Source organism: Protopterus annectens, chromosome 7.part0 (genome assembly GCF_019279795.1).
Source record: "Protopterus annectens isolate FY-2018-M chromosome 7.part0, PAN1.0, whole genome shotgun sequence".
Classification (NCBI taxonomy): domain Eukaryota; kingdom Metazoa; phylum Chordata; order Ceratodontiformes; family Protopteridae; genus Protopterus; species Protopterus annectens.
Window position 1 is genome coordinate 228,959,854 of NC_056739.1, and position 16,018 is coordinate 228,975,871.

At 37.3% G+C, this 16,018-nt stretch overlaps 1 protein-coding gene across 1 annotated transcript in view; it reads right to left on the minus strand.

Moving 5' to 3' along the window:
- LOC122805915 (extracellular calcium-sensing receptor-like) overlaps window positions 1-14,390 on the minus strand; it is a 136,440-nt gene extending 122,050 nt beyond the window's left edge. The window contains 3 exon segments of the mRNA XM_044076159.1: window positions 8,090-8,932; window positions 9,587-9,875; window positions 14,377-14,390. Coding sequence (XP_043932094.1) covers window positions 8,090-8,932; window positions 9,587-9,875; window positions 14,377-14,390 — 1,146 coding nt within the window.
- Window positions 14,391-16,018: the final 1,628 nt, after the last annotated feature.

Consider the following 16,018-nt stretch of genomic DNA (forward strand, 5'->3'; position numbering starts at 1 on the left):
TGTAAGTGTGCAGAGTATCCCCCCATTCCAGGTATACACAAGTACTACAGTGGCTTTTCATCTGTCCTTGATTTTGCAGAATGTTCTGGTTTTCTGTCATATTTTTATAATGTTGATTTATGCTTCTTATTATTCAAAAAGTGCCTGTTGCTCTGTATTTAAGTAGCAATACTTTAATGACCACCAGGTAAGCTTGTCTGAGATTGTAAAATGCAAGTATGCTTTAATAAGCTTGCTATTAAAAAAAATGCCAACATTGAAAGCCTTTTGGTTGTTGCCATGCAGAGAATACTTACATAACTAGATAACATTTAAGCCTTGGGTATTGAAATGCATATGACAGTATTTGTATTAAAGGATAGGATTACAGTATTTTAAGAAGCTCATTACCTTTGCTGGAGACTTGCAATCATCTTTGCAGGCTTTATCCGTAAACTAAACAGAATGCCAATCTATCATGTGTGGTCCATAACCTGTGCAGTAATCCTTTAAGCAATTTATCTTGAGCTTGTTTCTTGTTTGCTGTTCATTTTTTACTTTGATCATGTTTCCCCAGGAAACAGGTAGATTGTTGTTGTCAGGCAGCAGGTCTTTTTTGGATAACAAACATTTCTACAAGTGGGGGTATCACAGAGATCGCTACTTTCAGCATGTTACTTAGTACTTTTATAAAGCTGAATATAAATTATAATTAGAACTGCAGTGCAATGAGAAGTGGTTTGAAATGAATGCTGCTTGTTGCATAGCTCCCCCTCAACCTCCTCAGTAAAATTACTAGCCTCCTAGGCCTCAAGCCTTCTACTCTCTCCCCCCGAAACTAACTACATGTAGGTTTGTTTCTTATAATAATTGTTCACTGTTCATCTTAATGTAACTTTTTTCCTCACCTCTGTACACTAACTATATGACACTTTGTTTTTCTCTTTATAATTGTGATTGTACATACTAATGTAAAAAATTTTTTTTTTCCTACCCTGAGTATTTAGTGCATAACTACAATCGTATGTAAGCTGACAATCGTTGCTGCAACCTACTTTGTACTATTGAACTTTTTGTAAACTGCTATTGTATTATTGGAGCTTTTCTCCCCGGGCCTCCGCTGAAAACGGACATGTGTCCAGTCGGACTTTCCCGGTCAACAAATGTAAAATAAATAAATAAATAAATAAATTTTCTTATACTTGATTTTGACTGACATTCCAGTCTCTCTCTCTTGGCTTTTCCCGCTTATGGGTCACCACAGCAGATCACCTTGTCCGCTCATGATTGCCAGTATAGTTTTACGGTGTCAAGTTGCCAGCCCGGCGCCCAACCTTCCATGGAAGGCATACACACGCATGCACTCACTAATGTATTTAAAAAGTAATTTATTTTTTCATGCCTCACAACCTTTTTATTTCCATCTAGATATTAAGTAAGCTGTCATGCAGCCAATGCACTGAAATATATTTTTCTTCTACACTTCATTTTGTCTTGATTGGACTCTCATAATGATGATTTGGCACCCAGGGCAACATATTTAATTAAAGTTGCAGTTTTTGTGGTTTTTGAGCATAGCTCCTCCCTTTTCTAGTTGGCCACACTCCTCCCCATTGGCTCCACCCATTCAGCTGTCTCCTGCAGCCCCTATTTCATTTGAAGTCACTAGCAACCACTAGCTGACTTCCTCTCACTTAGCTTTTTGTTATGCCCTTTGATAATTCAGAACACTTTGAATACTAAAACAATGCCTTTTGGTACCTCCTCTGAAAAGCAGAATACCTCTCAATTGCTTATCCATGACCATCTTGACAACACCATAGTTCCAGTTCCCTCCTGCAAATGTCTTGATTTATGGCTTCATCCCACACTAAACTTTTACCTTCACCTAGAACTGATACAGAATTAAAATTCCCCCTATATTGGTAATATAAACCCCCCACTTTCTCTCCAGACCAGCCAAGAATACCATAAACAAGTGCATTCTACTTGCACAGCTTTAATATGGACTTCAGCTAGTTGCAGCAACATCCAAGAAAAACTCTTCTACCATCCAAAATATACACAGCTCTATTTGCCATTTCATTAACCTGCCCCTTAGAAATAAAGATCATTGGGGCACACTTATAATAAATCCAGTTAGCTACCTGGCAAACAATGATCCAGTTTGCTTCTTGGATCCTAAGTCTACAAGCTACTCAAATAACACCCGTACCCTTCCCTTGTCTCCAACCTATTCGGATGACCCCTCAGTTACAGTCCAAAAAATCTTAACCACTCTGGTCTTCTTCAATATCCAAGACTTCATTGTGTTAACCATGCCTTCTCCATACTAGGTTCAAAGCTTTGAAATCACTCCCTACTAATCTTAAAGAAAAACTTGACATGTTTTTCCAGAGAGAATACCAGCATATTTTAAGCACCATTAGTCCCAAACCTATTTTATCTAGTTAGACCTGTTAGTACTATTTGGAAAGTCTGTAATAGGAAATATGTGGGTTGTAATCAGTATCATTTCATACTGGAAGTTTACACTCTCCCATTGCTGTATGGTGGGTGCTGTTAGCATTTATACCTCAGCTTATTGTTTCAGTGGCAAGGTTTTATATAGCTGTTTACATAGGTAAAACTGAGCTTGCACTTTGTAAAAAAAAAAAAAAAAAAAAATATATATATATATATATATATATATATATATATATATGTATATTATGAACATCTTTGACACTGTACAAAGCATTGCTAATATACACAAAACTGTGTAGGGGCAACCATTTTTAAGTTTGGCTCTGACACCAGTTATTTGTTTCAGGCTTTCAGCCCTTCTTGGAGAATATTTTCATCAGTTGATGATTCTGTAAATGTTCATAATTTGCAATAATCTCCAAATGTAGTCAGCCAGAGGCCATTGACATTGGCCTTGACTTTAGAGAAGTAAATGTAAAAACACAACAGCCCCAAGACTCATCCCTGAAGGACTCTGCTTTGTGACTGGCATCTTTGGAGAGGTGGATTCTCCAGTTCTAACTTCCTGTGTCCTGTCTTTGAGCCAGTTGGGTCCTGTCTGTAAGCCAGCTGGCTATAATTGGGTGACATATGGGTTTATACTTAATCTTTTGAGTTTGTCAACAGTGTTTGAGTGGGGTATTGTCAAATGCCTTGGCCAGGTCAAGGTAGGCAGTGTGAACCATTTTCCCCTCATTCATTGCTTTTGTGACCTTCTCAAAGAAGTCTGCCATGTTGAATAGGCATGACTTTCTCTTTACAAAACCAGATCGGGTTGTGTCCAGTGTTTGGAGGTTTCCCTTGTCACTTTGACTTGGTTTAAAGGAGAGTAGGAACAGTCTCCTGTGAACAGTAACTATAGTCACTTTGTGTAGGCTTCAGATCTTTCACTGTCATAAAGCTACTGACCAGAACATTACTGCATACAAATGCACAGTACTTTGTTTTTTTGGTAATTACAATCCTCAACAATTTGCTAAAAAACTAACATTTTGAGGAATGGAAATTGAGGACAGTCTCTATCACTTCAGCTTGATTGACACAAATACACTATCTGAACCATCTTTTGCCCATAATATATGGCTACCTGGCAGGACCAAAATAACTAACAAACTATCCTATTATCCAGAGTGTCATAAATTATCAACCTGACCACAGAATTCTATCTTCTCAATGATAGTTTGATTAGCACAGCCATGATATTAATTAAAAATGTTCAAAAGTTTTCATCTTTCAGCTCAGTCTCACCCAAAATCTACACAATGAATCAGGATTCATTGTACAGATTGTGGAAGAGATTGAGTGAATAGCCTAGAAATTGAGAGAGTTATCTTACTTTCCTTATGGGCCACAGCAATTGTGGCTACTTGGAAGAGGAACATTGCGTCAGATTTTTTATTGTGTGTGTATATAAAGTGTAAATTGAAATGTGCTCCTGGCTGAATGCCACCGTAGCCAGCCTACTAGTTCACAGATGAGTACATCGATCCATGATCACTGTTTCTTTTATTCCTTCATTATTATAGCCATTTAGTAATTTCAATAAGTAGTCTTTGCAATCTTATTTACTTTAACAATAGCACACAAGTCAACTCATTTATTTTGTAAGAACTTAAGTATGTTTCTTATTCTTTTGCTTGCATACTTCCCTATCATCCTACTTAGCTTTCATAAATTATTTGGTTCCTTCATAAAACTTGGCACTGTTTTACATAATGCACCACAATTTCCTCTTTAATACACTACTTAAGTATTAATCTCCTTTCCGTGTCTTTCTCTATACTTGAATTCCTTTCATAGATCTCTGTGCTTGAATCCCATCTATCCCACTTTTCTATGCATCAGCATTATGCCATTTTACTAAATTTATCTAGATTTCATATGTCTTCCCCATTTTGCATATTTCCTTTCATGTTGCCCTTTGTAACATTTAGACACTAGTGGTTTGTTTCCAAAGAGATATTTTCTTTTTAATGCATCTGCAACTGTTCATTTTGTCCTTTTACATACACCTCCTTTTGTAAACTCCCATTTAGCTACCTTATTAATTTCTCTAATTTCATATTCTCCCTCTTTTTGGCCAAATTCTACCAATATAGCAAATGATCTGAGAAACATGCTAATAATAAAAAATCTAATTCACATTTTAAAGACACACCATTTTCAATAAATCTGTTTTAACTTTTCAGTTAATGTACAAGCTTAAACCACCAGCCATTAACAGGAAGCAGATTCTGGAAGTGTTTGCTGAGGCCAAAAATACAGCCTCAATGGGCTGCAACAATATCCCAGGATGCCTCCTAAATAGCTTGAAACATTACCTATCAGGACCACTTGAATCACTTTTCAAATATAGCCTCAAAACAGGCTTTTACTATGAGAATGGAGGACTGCAATTGTTATCCCAGTTCACAAGGGTGGACCTTCAACAGACCTTGGAAACTACAGTCCTGTTAGTCTAACTAGTTTATGGAACTTATAAAATATATAGGCAACCTTCATATGCTGGACCCAATCCAGACAAACTTTGACAAGGGAAGGTCATGCCTACTAAACCTAGTGGACTTATTTAAGAAGGTCCCCAAGGCAATGGATAAAGGGAAATTCTTGGATGGGAACTTGGAAATATACTCGGGGTCTGCCCCCCCCCCCGCCATGGCTGACCGTTTGGGCATTACTGCCTGCTTCTGTCTAGCATAACCCCATAACCTCTAGAAACTTCCTAATTAATACAAACCCTCCTAATAAATGCCTATTATACACGGGAACACAGTAGGCATTGGCTGTATATCTAAATTTATATAGGACCAGTTGGTTGTTAGCCTAGAGTGTATCTGTGTGTGTATAAATGAACTTCTGAATTTGTCCTTTCATTTCCACCTATCTGCACCTGGCTAAGGAGAATGATAGAATACCCTGCTTAGATATAGTCGACAAACTCACCAAACTAAGCATAAAACCATACATAACTAGTTGGATTGCAAGCTGGGTCATAGGCAGGACCCAGGCAGTCAGGATTAATGAGACCACTTCCACCAAGAGACCGGTCACAAGTGGGTACCTCAGTATCACACATGGGTACCTCAGGGCTCTGTACTGGGACCAGTATTATTTGGGATCTACTTCTCAGAGGTCAAGGCTAATGTTAAGGGCCTTTGGATGACTACGTTTGCAGATGACGTCAAATTGAAAGGTATCATAGATTACCTCATATTACAAGATGGTCTAGCACAGACAAATGGCTGGTGCCAAACTCACAGATTAAAACTCAATGTCAAGAAATGCATTACAGTGCCTTTTGGGAAAACTGCCACCCAGGCTAGTTACTCCATTGATGACACCTTTAAGAGTTATCCTGGTAGTCAGGGATCTGGAACGTATGTGGATGGCAGTCTGGCCCTTGACCAACATGTGGCTAAGATAATAAGAAAATCATTCTATTTTACCAAGAAAGTAATATTGCCACTTTATCCAGCCTTTATCAGACCTATCGTTGAGTATAATGCCCCTTTCGGCATGTACTTGACCAGACATATGTAACAGCTTGAATGCCAACAAAAGTTCCTTTCTGGGAGAATCCAGCATATAAACCTGTTGTCCTGTAGGGATTACATTAAAACCCTTTCTTTCTCTACTGTCTTTTACAGGTTACTGAGAGGAGATCTATGCCTGGCATACAAGGCATCCTCAGATCCAGCTCTAATGGATCTTATGCACATCTATAAAACTAACAACATCATAACCACTAGATCCTAGGATTTAAATGTTGCTCATCACATAAATTAGACATGTTGGTTAGACAGATGTGTCTCAGAGAACCCCCATGCTCTGCTACAGGCTTCCCATCCATATGAATCAGAGTCCATCCCTAACCCTATTTAAAATAACCTTGACCTTTGGATGGGAAGTCAAAATTTACCCTATGGTCCGGCCCACATGTCTCTGATAGTTTGGACATTACTGTCTGCATCCCTCTAATATTCTCTCTCCACCCACATAATCTCTAGATAATTTGTAACATACCCTGTGCTAATAAATGCCCATGTTAGATAGGAACACAATCAGTTTGGGTTGCATGTCTAGCCTTATAAAGGCCTTGATTTTCATTAGCCTAGTATATTCATTTGAACCTATGAATTTCTCCTTTCTGATATTATCTTAATGTTTTTTTTTACTTTTCAAGAGTCCCTTTACGCTCTTATTTCATTCTATATTATATTTTATTTCCGATTCTGTTTCATAATCTTCAACATTTTTATACTACAGTAGGGTACCCTTCATGTTAATTATCACATACACTTTTTCTGGTCTTGTAGTTGTAAGTGACATAGTATGACTTTATTCTATACATATTCCCCTTGTTCCTTATTAGCAACCAATATATCAATTATTTTTCAGCCAGTATTGAAACTACTTCCCATTTGGGCCAATATAATCAAACCAGAAAGTTTCTTGGCTCAAACATTTTGCCCAAAAATAATACATCTGGTTGCTCTCGACATTGTGCACATATTTTATGGCACTCTATCGTATTACTTGAATTGTTGCAATTGTATAATGTCTCGTATTTCCCATACCCCAATACATGCCCATCTTTGGCCTTTCTAACCTCATGTATAGTATTTCTTACCTTGTAATAACATATCTTTATGTAAAATATGTTTTTCTGTACTGAAAACAGTCATATACATGCTTGAATGCTCAAGTTGAGAATTACAGTATTCCGTGGTTTCTAATATTTTTGTTCATGCATCTACAAGTGATATGACAAAAATCAAATGATTGGCAAGCATTTTCATTCCTCAATGGATTATGGAACATTTGACCTGCAGTAAATCTCAAAACATGAATAAGTGTGTCAGACTTTAATATAAAACAGGTTTTTACTAGACTTACCAAGGCTGTTTTACCTACAAAAGTACAGGTAGCTTGTCCTCCACTTCTTTCGAAAGATGAAGCTGCTATACATGCATACCTTTTCAGTACCTTCCCCTTATCTCTTGTTAAGCTAGTGTATATCCTTGCTTCCATGCTACTCCATTCCATCTTCTGGTTGAGTGACCTCTTCACAAACTTGCTTCTCCTCTACTTGTAGTATTCCCAAAGCTGGTGAAATAAATTCTGAACTCTGTAAAATATTCAACTTGTCAAACAGACCAACATTTCACCTTATTTTTCTACAAGCTATACTTTCTTGCACTATCTTTGCCTAATCCAACCATCTTCAACAAACCGACCTCTGAAAAATGCTCTCCTTGAAATTTTATTATCTCCTGATTTTATTTTCTCAGTATGTACATGTGGTCTATTTTACTGTTCACTTCATCCTCTATCCTAGATAATTCCCCTACCTATATTCCAGAGTCAAGAAAGTGTCCTTGCAAAAATTCTCCTACTCCGTATGACGGTGAACTTTATCTCCTGAACATATTCCATACCTAGTAGGAATAAACAGTTTAATTTTAAACAAACGTCTTAAAATCTGTATGGAATTTCAAGTTGACCATCAAATGGCTAAAATGTTGAACTATGGTAATTCTAGCTTTTGAGACAGTACTTGAATACTGATATGTAACAATCTTAACACTTATTACTGTGCCCTTACCTGCCATGGCTGAAACTGTTTCTTGCTTGCACATGTCATATTACTGAATGGTCCTTCCCCAGGATTGCAAGACTGAAGGTCATGCAGTGCATGAGCTGCTGAATAAACTGCATTTAACATGTTGTACTGGTACTTAAAATTGTTAACTGGATATATATTCTGTTCAAGAGACTCCAGTTTCTCCTTTCCTGAGCACAGCTGCATAATTGAATGTTTTCCTTCACACTGAACATTTGTTGCAGTTTCATTATCTGTCCATTTACAGCTGAATGCAATTTCCCAAAATGCCTTCATATAAATATCTTCTGGATATCTAGAAGGATTGATACTGTAAAGAAAATCTTTAAGCCCTGGAACATCCCTACTTGGTTCTGAAAATCCTATTGTTCCATGTAATATTTTCCAGAGTTCTTTCTTGGTAAATATAAAGTCATCTGTCCAGCCCTCACTGGCAATCCAAAGTTTTCTTGTTATGTTTTGTGCATACATCTCTTCCATGATTAATGCTACTTGTGGTGCATATGAAAAGATTATGACCACAGCAGCAGATGAAGTCTCCACTTTCTTTACAAGGGAAAGCATATCCTGTTTTCTGAGGCTTGTTGGTATGATCTCGTAAAATGCCACACAGATGTTTGACTCTGCCAGCAATTGCTTCATCTGTTCACTTGCTTGTACATTAGGGTCATTATCTTCATACAGAATTCCAACCCATGTCCACATAAAATGCCTCACTAACTCTGTCAAGCCAAATTGTTGAGGATATGAGCTGCCTGCAGTACGGAGGAATGATGGAAATTCATGCTTGTCACTAAGAAGTGGAAGTCTAGCAGAATGGCTGATCTGTTAATGAATAGCACAGAGAAAATGCTAGTTAGAGTAACTTGTTTTCATTAACCAACCATAGTGTGTCACCAGATTGATAGTAAAAATAATCTAAAACTCTACATTTTATAACATTGGATAACAGGCAATATGTGAGCCTTCATTTAAGTCATCTTATATAAACTTTCCAAGATGAATCCGGTACAGAAGTGAAATGTATCTAGGACTGCTCTTCTTCACGTGAGGGTTTTAATGCATCTCACTGCTGAATTTTTATTGTTAAAATCACTTGGCTGCCTTTAGGACTTCAAACATCACTGATGGGATTGACAAGAGACGGAGTTGGTGCAACCCACAAAATGCCAGCACCTACTAGAAACAGATATGCATGGTATGCAGTTGTGATGGCAAGGTATGTAGGTTTGATATTCATGAGGCAGATGTACAAATGTACATGCATGAAGAGAAAGGCATTTCTGGTTGTTACCCATCAGCTGCCTTGAAGGAGATAAGTGTCAGAAAATGGAAAAGTACCCCTCATGGCTGCTTGGATGATGACAATAGAATGACTATCTCCCTTTCTCAAAGAAATAGAAATTAAATGGTCATGTCACAGCAACAGCTAGGTGGACAGCAAACATAGGGAAGGGAAAAGGGACAAAAAAAACTCACCTGTGGAAATCTGTATATACCGAGCAGTCTAGCAATTGGCACTGTCATTGTTGAGAAGTCCTCTGCTATAATGGTCAGCAGTTTCCTTTGCTTTCCACAGCTATAATTTGGGACTACTGTTTCTTCAGACAGAAGACGCAAGGTGTTCTCAACAGCTAAAGCTTCAGAGTAGCAGGAGTCCAGGACCTTGAATCCCAAGGTGACATTTGGTAGTAGTAAATGGTTGGCATTAATTTTAATAGTAGCATAAACGAGAGACAGAATTTCTTGATAAATAATTGGATCAAGCCTGTATTTGGAAACAAAGTTTGAACATGTTTCTAATACATTACATAACTAGTATAATTTATATTTTTTGAAAAGGTTGTATGTGCAAAATACTTAGTGTAATGCATTGTGGGGCATTACAGATTTCATTAAATAAAATATAGATTGCTAAAACTACTGACCCAATAGGCCATACATTATTTTACAAATAACAGCCTATTAAATCATAACTGATTCAAAAATATTTTCTTTCTTGGCACAGATCAAATACATAATGTATAAAATGATGCTTACTTGTCTAAAAATGCTCTGATATGCAGGGCAGAGGCAAAAGTTATTTTCAGAACAAATCAGTATATTGAAAGAACTCTTTGACCTTAGTCATGTTCCTGAATCAAAAGGAATGTGGATGTACTTTCCTGAAATGTTTCCTGTCATTATTTTCTGCACTATTATCTGAATAGCTGCACCACAACTTTGTTATAGAGCACACGTCTTAGCTGTTGTTGCAAGAAGCAAAAGCTCTGAATATCGGACTGAAGAGGTTTGCCTCCTAAATTCTACTTCTAGACCAGCTTAGCTAAACAAAGCATTTAAGTTTTGAGATCTAGTTTTGCAACATAACAGAAGTCATTCTCTCCTTAGTGAAATCATCTTCATAGAATTTTGAGGACTTGGAATCAGTGGCGGCTGGTGACTTCAAATCAAAGGGGGGACTGCAGGAGACAGATGAATGGGTGGGGCCAAAAATAAGGGGTGTGGCAAATTAGAAAAGGGGTGGGGCTATGCTCAAAACTACAAAAACTGGCACTTTACTTAAATACGCTGCCCTAGGTGCCAAACTGTCATTATGAGAGTCCAATCAAGACAAAATGAAGTGTAGAAAAAAAAAAAACATTTCAATACATTGGCTACATGACAGCTTACTTAATATCTAGATGGAAACAAAAAGGTTGTGAGGTATGAAAAATAAATTACTTTTTAAATAAATTACTGGAATGCCAGTCAAAATCAAGTATAAAAAAACAAGCAGAAATCAACTCAAACCACTTCTCCTTGCACTGCAGTTTTAATTATAATTTATATTCAGCTTTATAACAGTACCAAGTGACATGCTGAAAGTAGCAATCTATGTGATACCCCCACTTGTAAAAATGTTTCTTATCCAAAAAAGACCTGCTGCCTGACAACTACTTACTTGTTTCATGGGGAAAACATGATCAAAGTAAAAAATGAACAGCAAACAAAAAACAAGCTCAAGATAAATTGTTTAAAGGATTACTGCACAGGTTATGGACCACATATGATAGATTAGCATTCTGTTTAGTTTACTGGTAAAGCCTGCAAAGATGACTGCAGGGTCTAACAAATGTAGTGAGCTTCTGAAAATACTGTAATCCTGTCCTTTATTACACGTCAATACCTAAGGCTTATACGTCATCTAGTTATGTAAATATTCTCTGCATGTCAACAACAAAAAGGCTTTCAATGATGGTAAATCTTTAACAGTATGCTTATTAAAGCTTACTTGCATCTTACAATCGCAGACAAGCTTAACTGATGGTCATTCAAGCATTGCTACTTAAATACAGAGCAACAGGCAGTGCAACAACATGCATTTTCTGAATAATAAGAAGCATAAATCAACAGTGTAAAAATATGCAGAAAGCCAGAACATTCTGCAAAACCAAGGACAGATGAAAAGCCACTGTAGTACTTGTGTCTACCTTGGATGGGGGGATACTCTGCACACTTACACTGCATAACTGCTCCTTGCCTTGCTTGGAGACATCCAGAGTCACTAAAAGGGGGAGTGGGGTGCAACAAGTATGTCACAATTTGAAATGTCTATGGCTGACGGTGAAAGCCCTGACACATTTGTCATACCTCTCAATCTCAGAGCAAGAAACCTGGACAAAGCCATAACAGAAGTGGAACAAAGGCCCAAAAATAAGGACGATTTTTAAATATTGCTCTTATAAACTTAGAAAGATAATAGAATAGCAGGCCTTGTATTAGTATGAATTTTCTGAAGGGTATGAAAACTGAAACTCAAATGTCTGTCATTATTTTCTAACTTCAGTCTTTAATGATTTGCCACTAATTTGCCAGAAAACCACAATTTTATGAAAAACAGACCAAAAATGTGATGCAAAAACATAAAATAGCCACGCAATACAGCTGGAAACCTGTCAAAGAAAGGGCACTTTTTTTTAATATTTGTACCATTAAGTTGAGCAGCTGACAAAATAAGACAATCTACATGCATTTCTGAAATAAGAATAATCTATAATGCTGATCATTACAATTATTTAATTGCAAACCCTCCACATTTTCTTCCAAAATTGCCATTTTGCAGAGGGAATATTAGTGGGAGAGCAACATTTTGAGCCAAAGTCAGGGACAGTTGAGGGGCTTGGATATACCTAATTCTATAAAATGATTTATTTGCACATACCTCTCAACCTCTTAACTCCATAAAATCTGGACAAGGCCAAATATATTGGGGGAACATACAGACAGTACTAAAACTTGCTGTTGTATAAACTTAGACAGTTGATAGAATAACAGATCTTGCTTTAGCATGCATTTTTCTGAAGGGTATGAAGTCTGAAACTTAATGTCTGTCATTATTTAGTGAATTCATTCCTAAATGATTTGCCAGAAAATCACAAATTTTATAAAGAACAAACCAAAAATAAGAAGCAAAAATCTATTCATTCTGTGAAAATCTGGACAGTTGAGCGGTATAGTTCAATGTCCCATTACTTAGCTATTTCATCCCATTTACCATAAACACTATAATGTGCATACTGCTTTACTTCTTCAATAATGTGGATTTCATTTAAAAGTTTTATTTTACATTTTACAGCACAAACACTAATAGACATCTGATAAACAAAGCAATGCAGTCTCACAATGAAAAGAGACTTAGAATTAAAACTTATCTTCCCTTGAAATTCACATTCATTGAAACATCATTGAAACTCAGATTCAAAGAAAATACATCTGGTCAGTGGCAGATAAAGATTAACTTTGGGCTGTTTTCATATCATAGGCCCCTTGCACACAAAACATACATGTGTTCTTTCATACACCTACCTGATTGTATTTAATTATATTCCTTGTATAATACAGTGCAGTTGTTAGAGGGCATTTTAAATTTGTTGTTTTGAACATTTTTCCAGTAAACAATGAAACAAAATGCATGCACCAATAATGACAAAACTTCCCAGTTCAGAACATTTCCATCATAAAAGTTTACTCAAGCTTCTACAATCCACCAGTATCAGTAAATATGCACAATCTTTGCAGAAGTAAAAGTCATCTAAATAATTCCACATTAAAGAGATCTGTAACTAATGAAGAATTTGCTGCTAGGAAACAACTTTATATTTCATTGTTTCATCTACAAATAAAGAGCCTGTTGCCCTTGAAGAATACATTGCCCATGTTAGATTAAAAAAATGATAAGATAGTAATATTGCAATAGGGAATGGATGGCAAACAGATTACAGGTTGATAGTTACTATGTATCTCCGCAAAAGAGGACAGTCTCAGGACTGCAGCAACCACCCCCTTTAAAAGTAGATCAGCAATGCAACTACATACTGTGGGAGTAGAACCCACAGCCTTCTGCATCAAATGCAACTACACCTATTGTGCAAATAGCAATGGAAGCAGACTCAGCATAAGCAGCACTAAACTTCTCTTCCCCTGAAGCTCTTAGAGCCTTGTAAGATCCACTCAACACTCACCTATATCTCTCAACTTTGCAGCACATAAGCACAAGACATCTGGAAAAAGCCAAAAGTTATTGAGGGGGGGACAAAGGCCCAAAAACCTGGGACACATTTTAAATATTGCTTGTATAACCTTGAAAAGTTGCTAGAATAACATGCTGTGTTATTGCCATTCATTTCATTGTCAAGTCTTAAACACAGGACCCTATGCACTACAGTCAGAGCAACATACCACTATGCTAAATCAGCTGTTTCTTGAAAGCTAGGAAGACTGAAACTTAAATGGCTATCATTAGTGACTTCAGTTCTGACCATAGCTCTCAACCTCTTAGCACAAAAAACCTGCACAAAGCCAATAATGGGGGAATACAACCCCAAAAATAGGGACACATTTCAAATATTGATCTTATAAACTTAGAAAATTGCTAGAGTAAAATGTTTTGTTTTACCATGTACTTTATGAAGAATATGAAGTCTGAAATTCAAATGTCTGTCATTATTTAGTGAATTCAAAATCTGGAACAGAACAGAACAAAAATATGAGGCAAAAATCTGAATGATTTTAACAACTGGTGGTGGTTAGGGAATTCAGGCTCTTGCTAGCTGCACCCAAGGTTGAGGGTTTGAGCCTGATTTACTCTCTCTAGCCACCAATTATAGTTAAATGGGGCATTTTACACATGCGTACACACATACACACACACACACACACACACACACACACACACACACACACACACACACACACACAAACACACCACCTGAGTGAAAAGCCAGTACCTGAGTGAATCCATCTTCAATTCAATGCAAATTTCCCATTATTCATTCAATTCAATGCAAAAGTCCAGTTTCATCAAAGCAGCAGCTCCATTCCATTCAAAAACTTTGATCAAAGCAGCATGTTTCTCGGTGCCGCAACACACACACACACACACACACACACACACACACACACACACACACACACACACACACACACACACACACACACACACACACACACACACACCACCTGAGTGAAAAGACAGTACCTGAGTGAACCCATTCAATGCAAAAGTCCCGTTTCATCAAGCCAGTACCTGAGTGAACCCATCTTCAGTTCAATGCAAATTTCTCATCCTCTATTCAATTCAATGCAAAAGTCCTGTTTCATCAAAGCAGCTGTTCCATTCAAAAGCTCTGATCAAAGCAGCATTCACTTCAATGCAAAAGTAATATTTCATCAAAGCAGCAGCTCCATTCCATTCAAAAGCTCTGATCAAAGCAGCATGTTTCTCGGCACTGGAATAAACACATGCACACATACACACACACACACACACACACACACACACACACACACACACACACACACACACACACACACACACACACACACACACACACATACACTCACACCACCTGAGTGAAAAACTAGTACCTGAGTGAACCCATTCAATGCAAAAGTCCTGTTTCATCAAGCCAGTACCTGAGTGAACCCATCTTCAATTCAATGCAAAAGTCCCGTTTCATCAAAGCAGCAGTTCCATTCAAAAGCTCTCATCAAAACAGCATGTTTCTCGGTGCCAGAATGCCAAGCATTAATGCATGCATTGCTGCTAGTTTGTTCCAATGCACAGACTGCAGACCTTGCAGTCATATTCCCAAGAAACAAAACATAAATATGAATATTTGAAATTCAGTGAACCCCAGCATAAGTAAAACAAATATTGCTTATTACTCCAGTGAAGTTGGAGCTGCATGTAGAAATCACAATCTAGATGTCAGACACCTTAGAAGTTGCTCATAAATCTTTCACCTGGACTAGTACACAGACACTATGTATTTATCAAAAAATGGTTGCAGATCCTGTGAAAAAGAGCAAATGTATTATCAGCAGCATCCTTTGGTATACTTTAAGCCCCAAGACTCTACATCCTTAGTAAAAGTGGTAGCATGAAAGTGCAGTCGTTTTCCACAGCCTATCAACCTCAGCCTCCCAAAACACAGTATCCCTTGTACTCTCATAACAGAACTCATCCTTTTGAAGAAACTAACTGTTGAAATGCCTCCTCTGACAAGATGGGAACTTGATAGGTGAAACTTGATGTCTGTGCATCTGATAAACAGGGTGACAAGCAGGCAGACTGTAAAAGAACTAGGTTACACTCAGAAATTTCTGTTTGGCAACTCCAGTTGTTTTTATGTGCAGCATTCTGATCTGCTGCAGCAGTCACTAATATGGATTGTTTATGAAACCATGACTCTTAAAATGAATAGGAAATCATCTTTGCATAGAAAGGATTACAATACAAAAAGGCAAAAAATGAAACTGTGAAGATTTTTGCATGCAAGCAGACCTCCTTCACATGCAGTCTGTGAGTGAAAGCTCCAGACTCCCATACATATAAACTCCAACTCCATGGTCTGAAAAAGAAAGGTG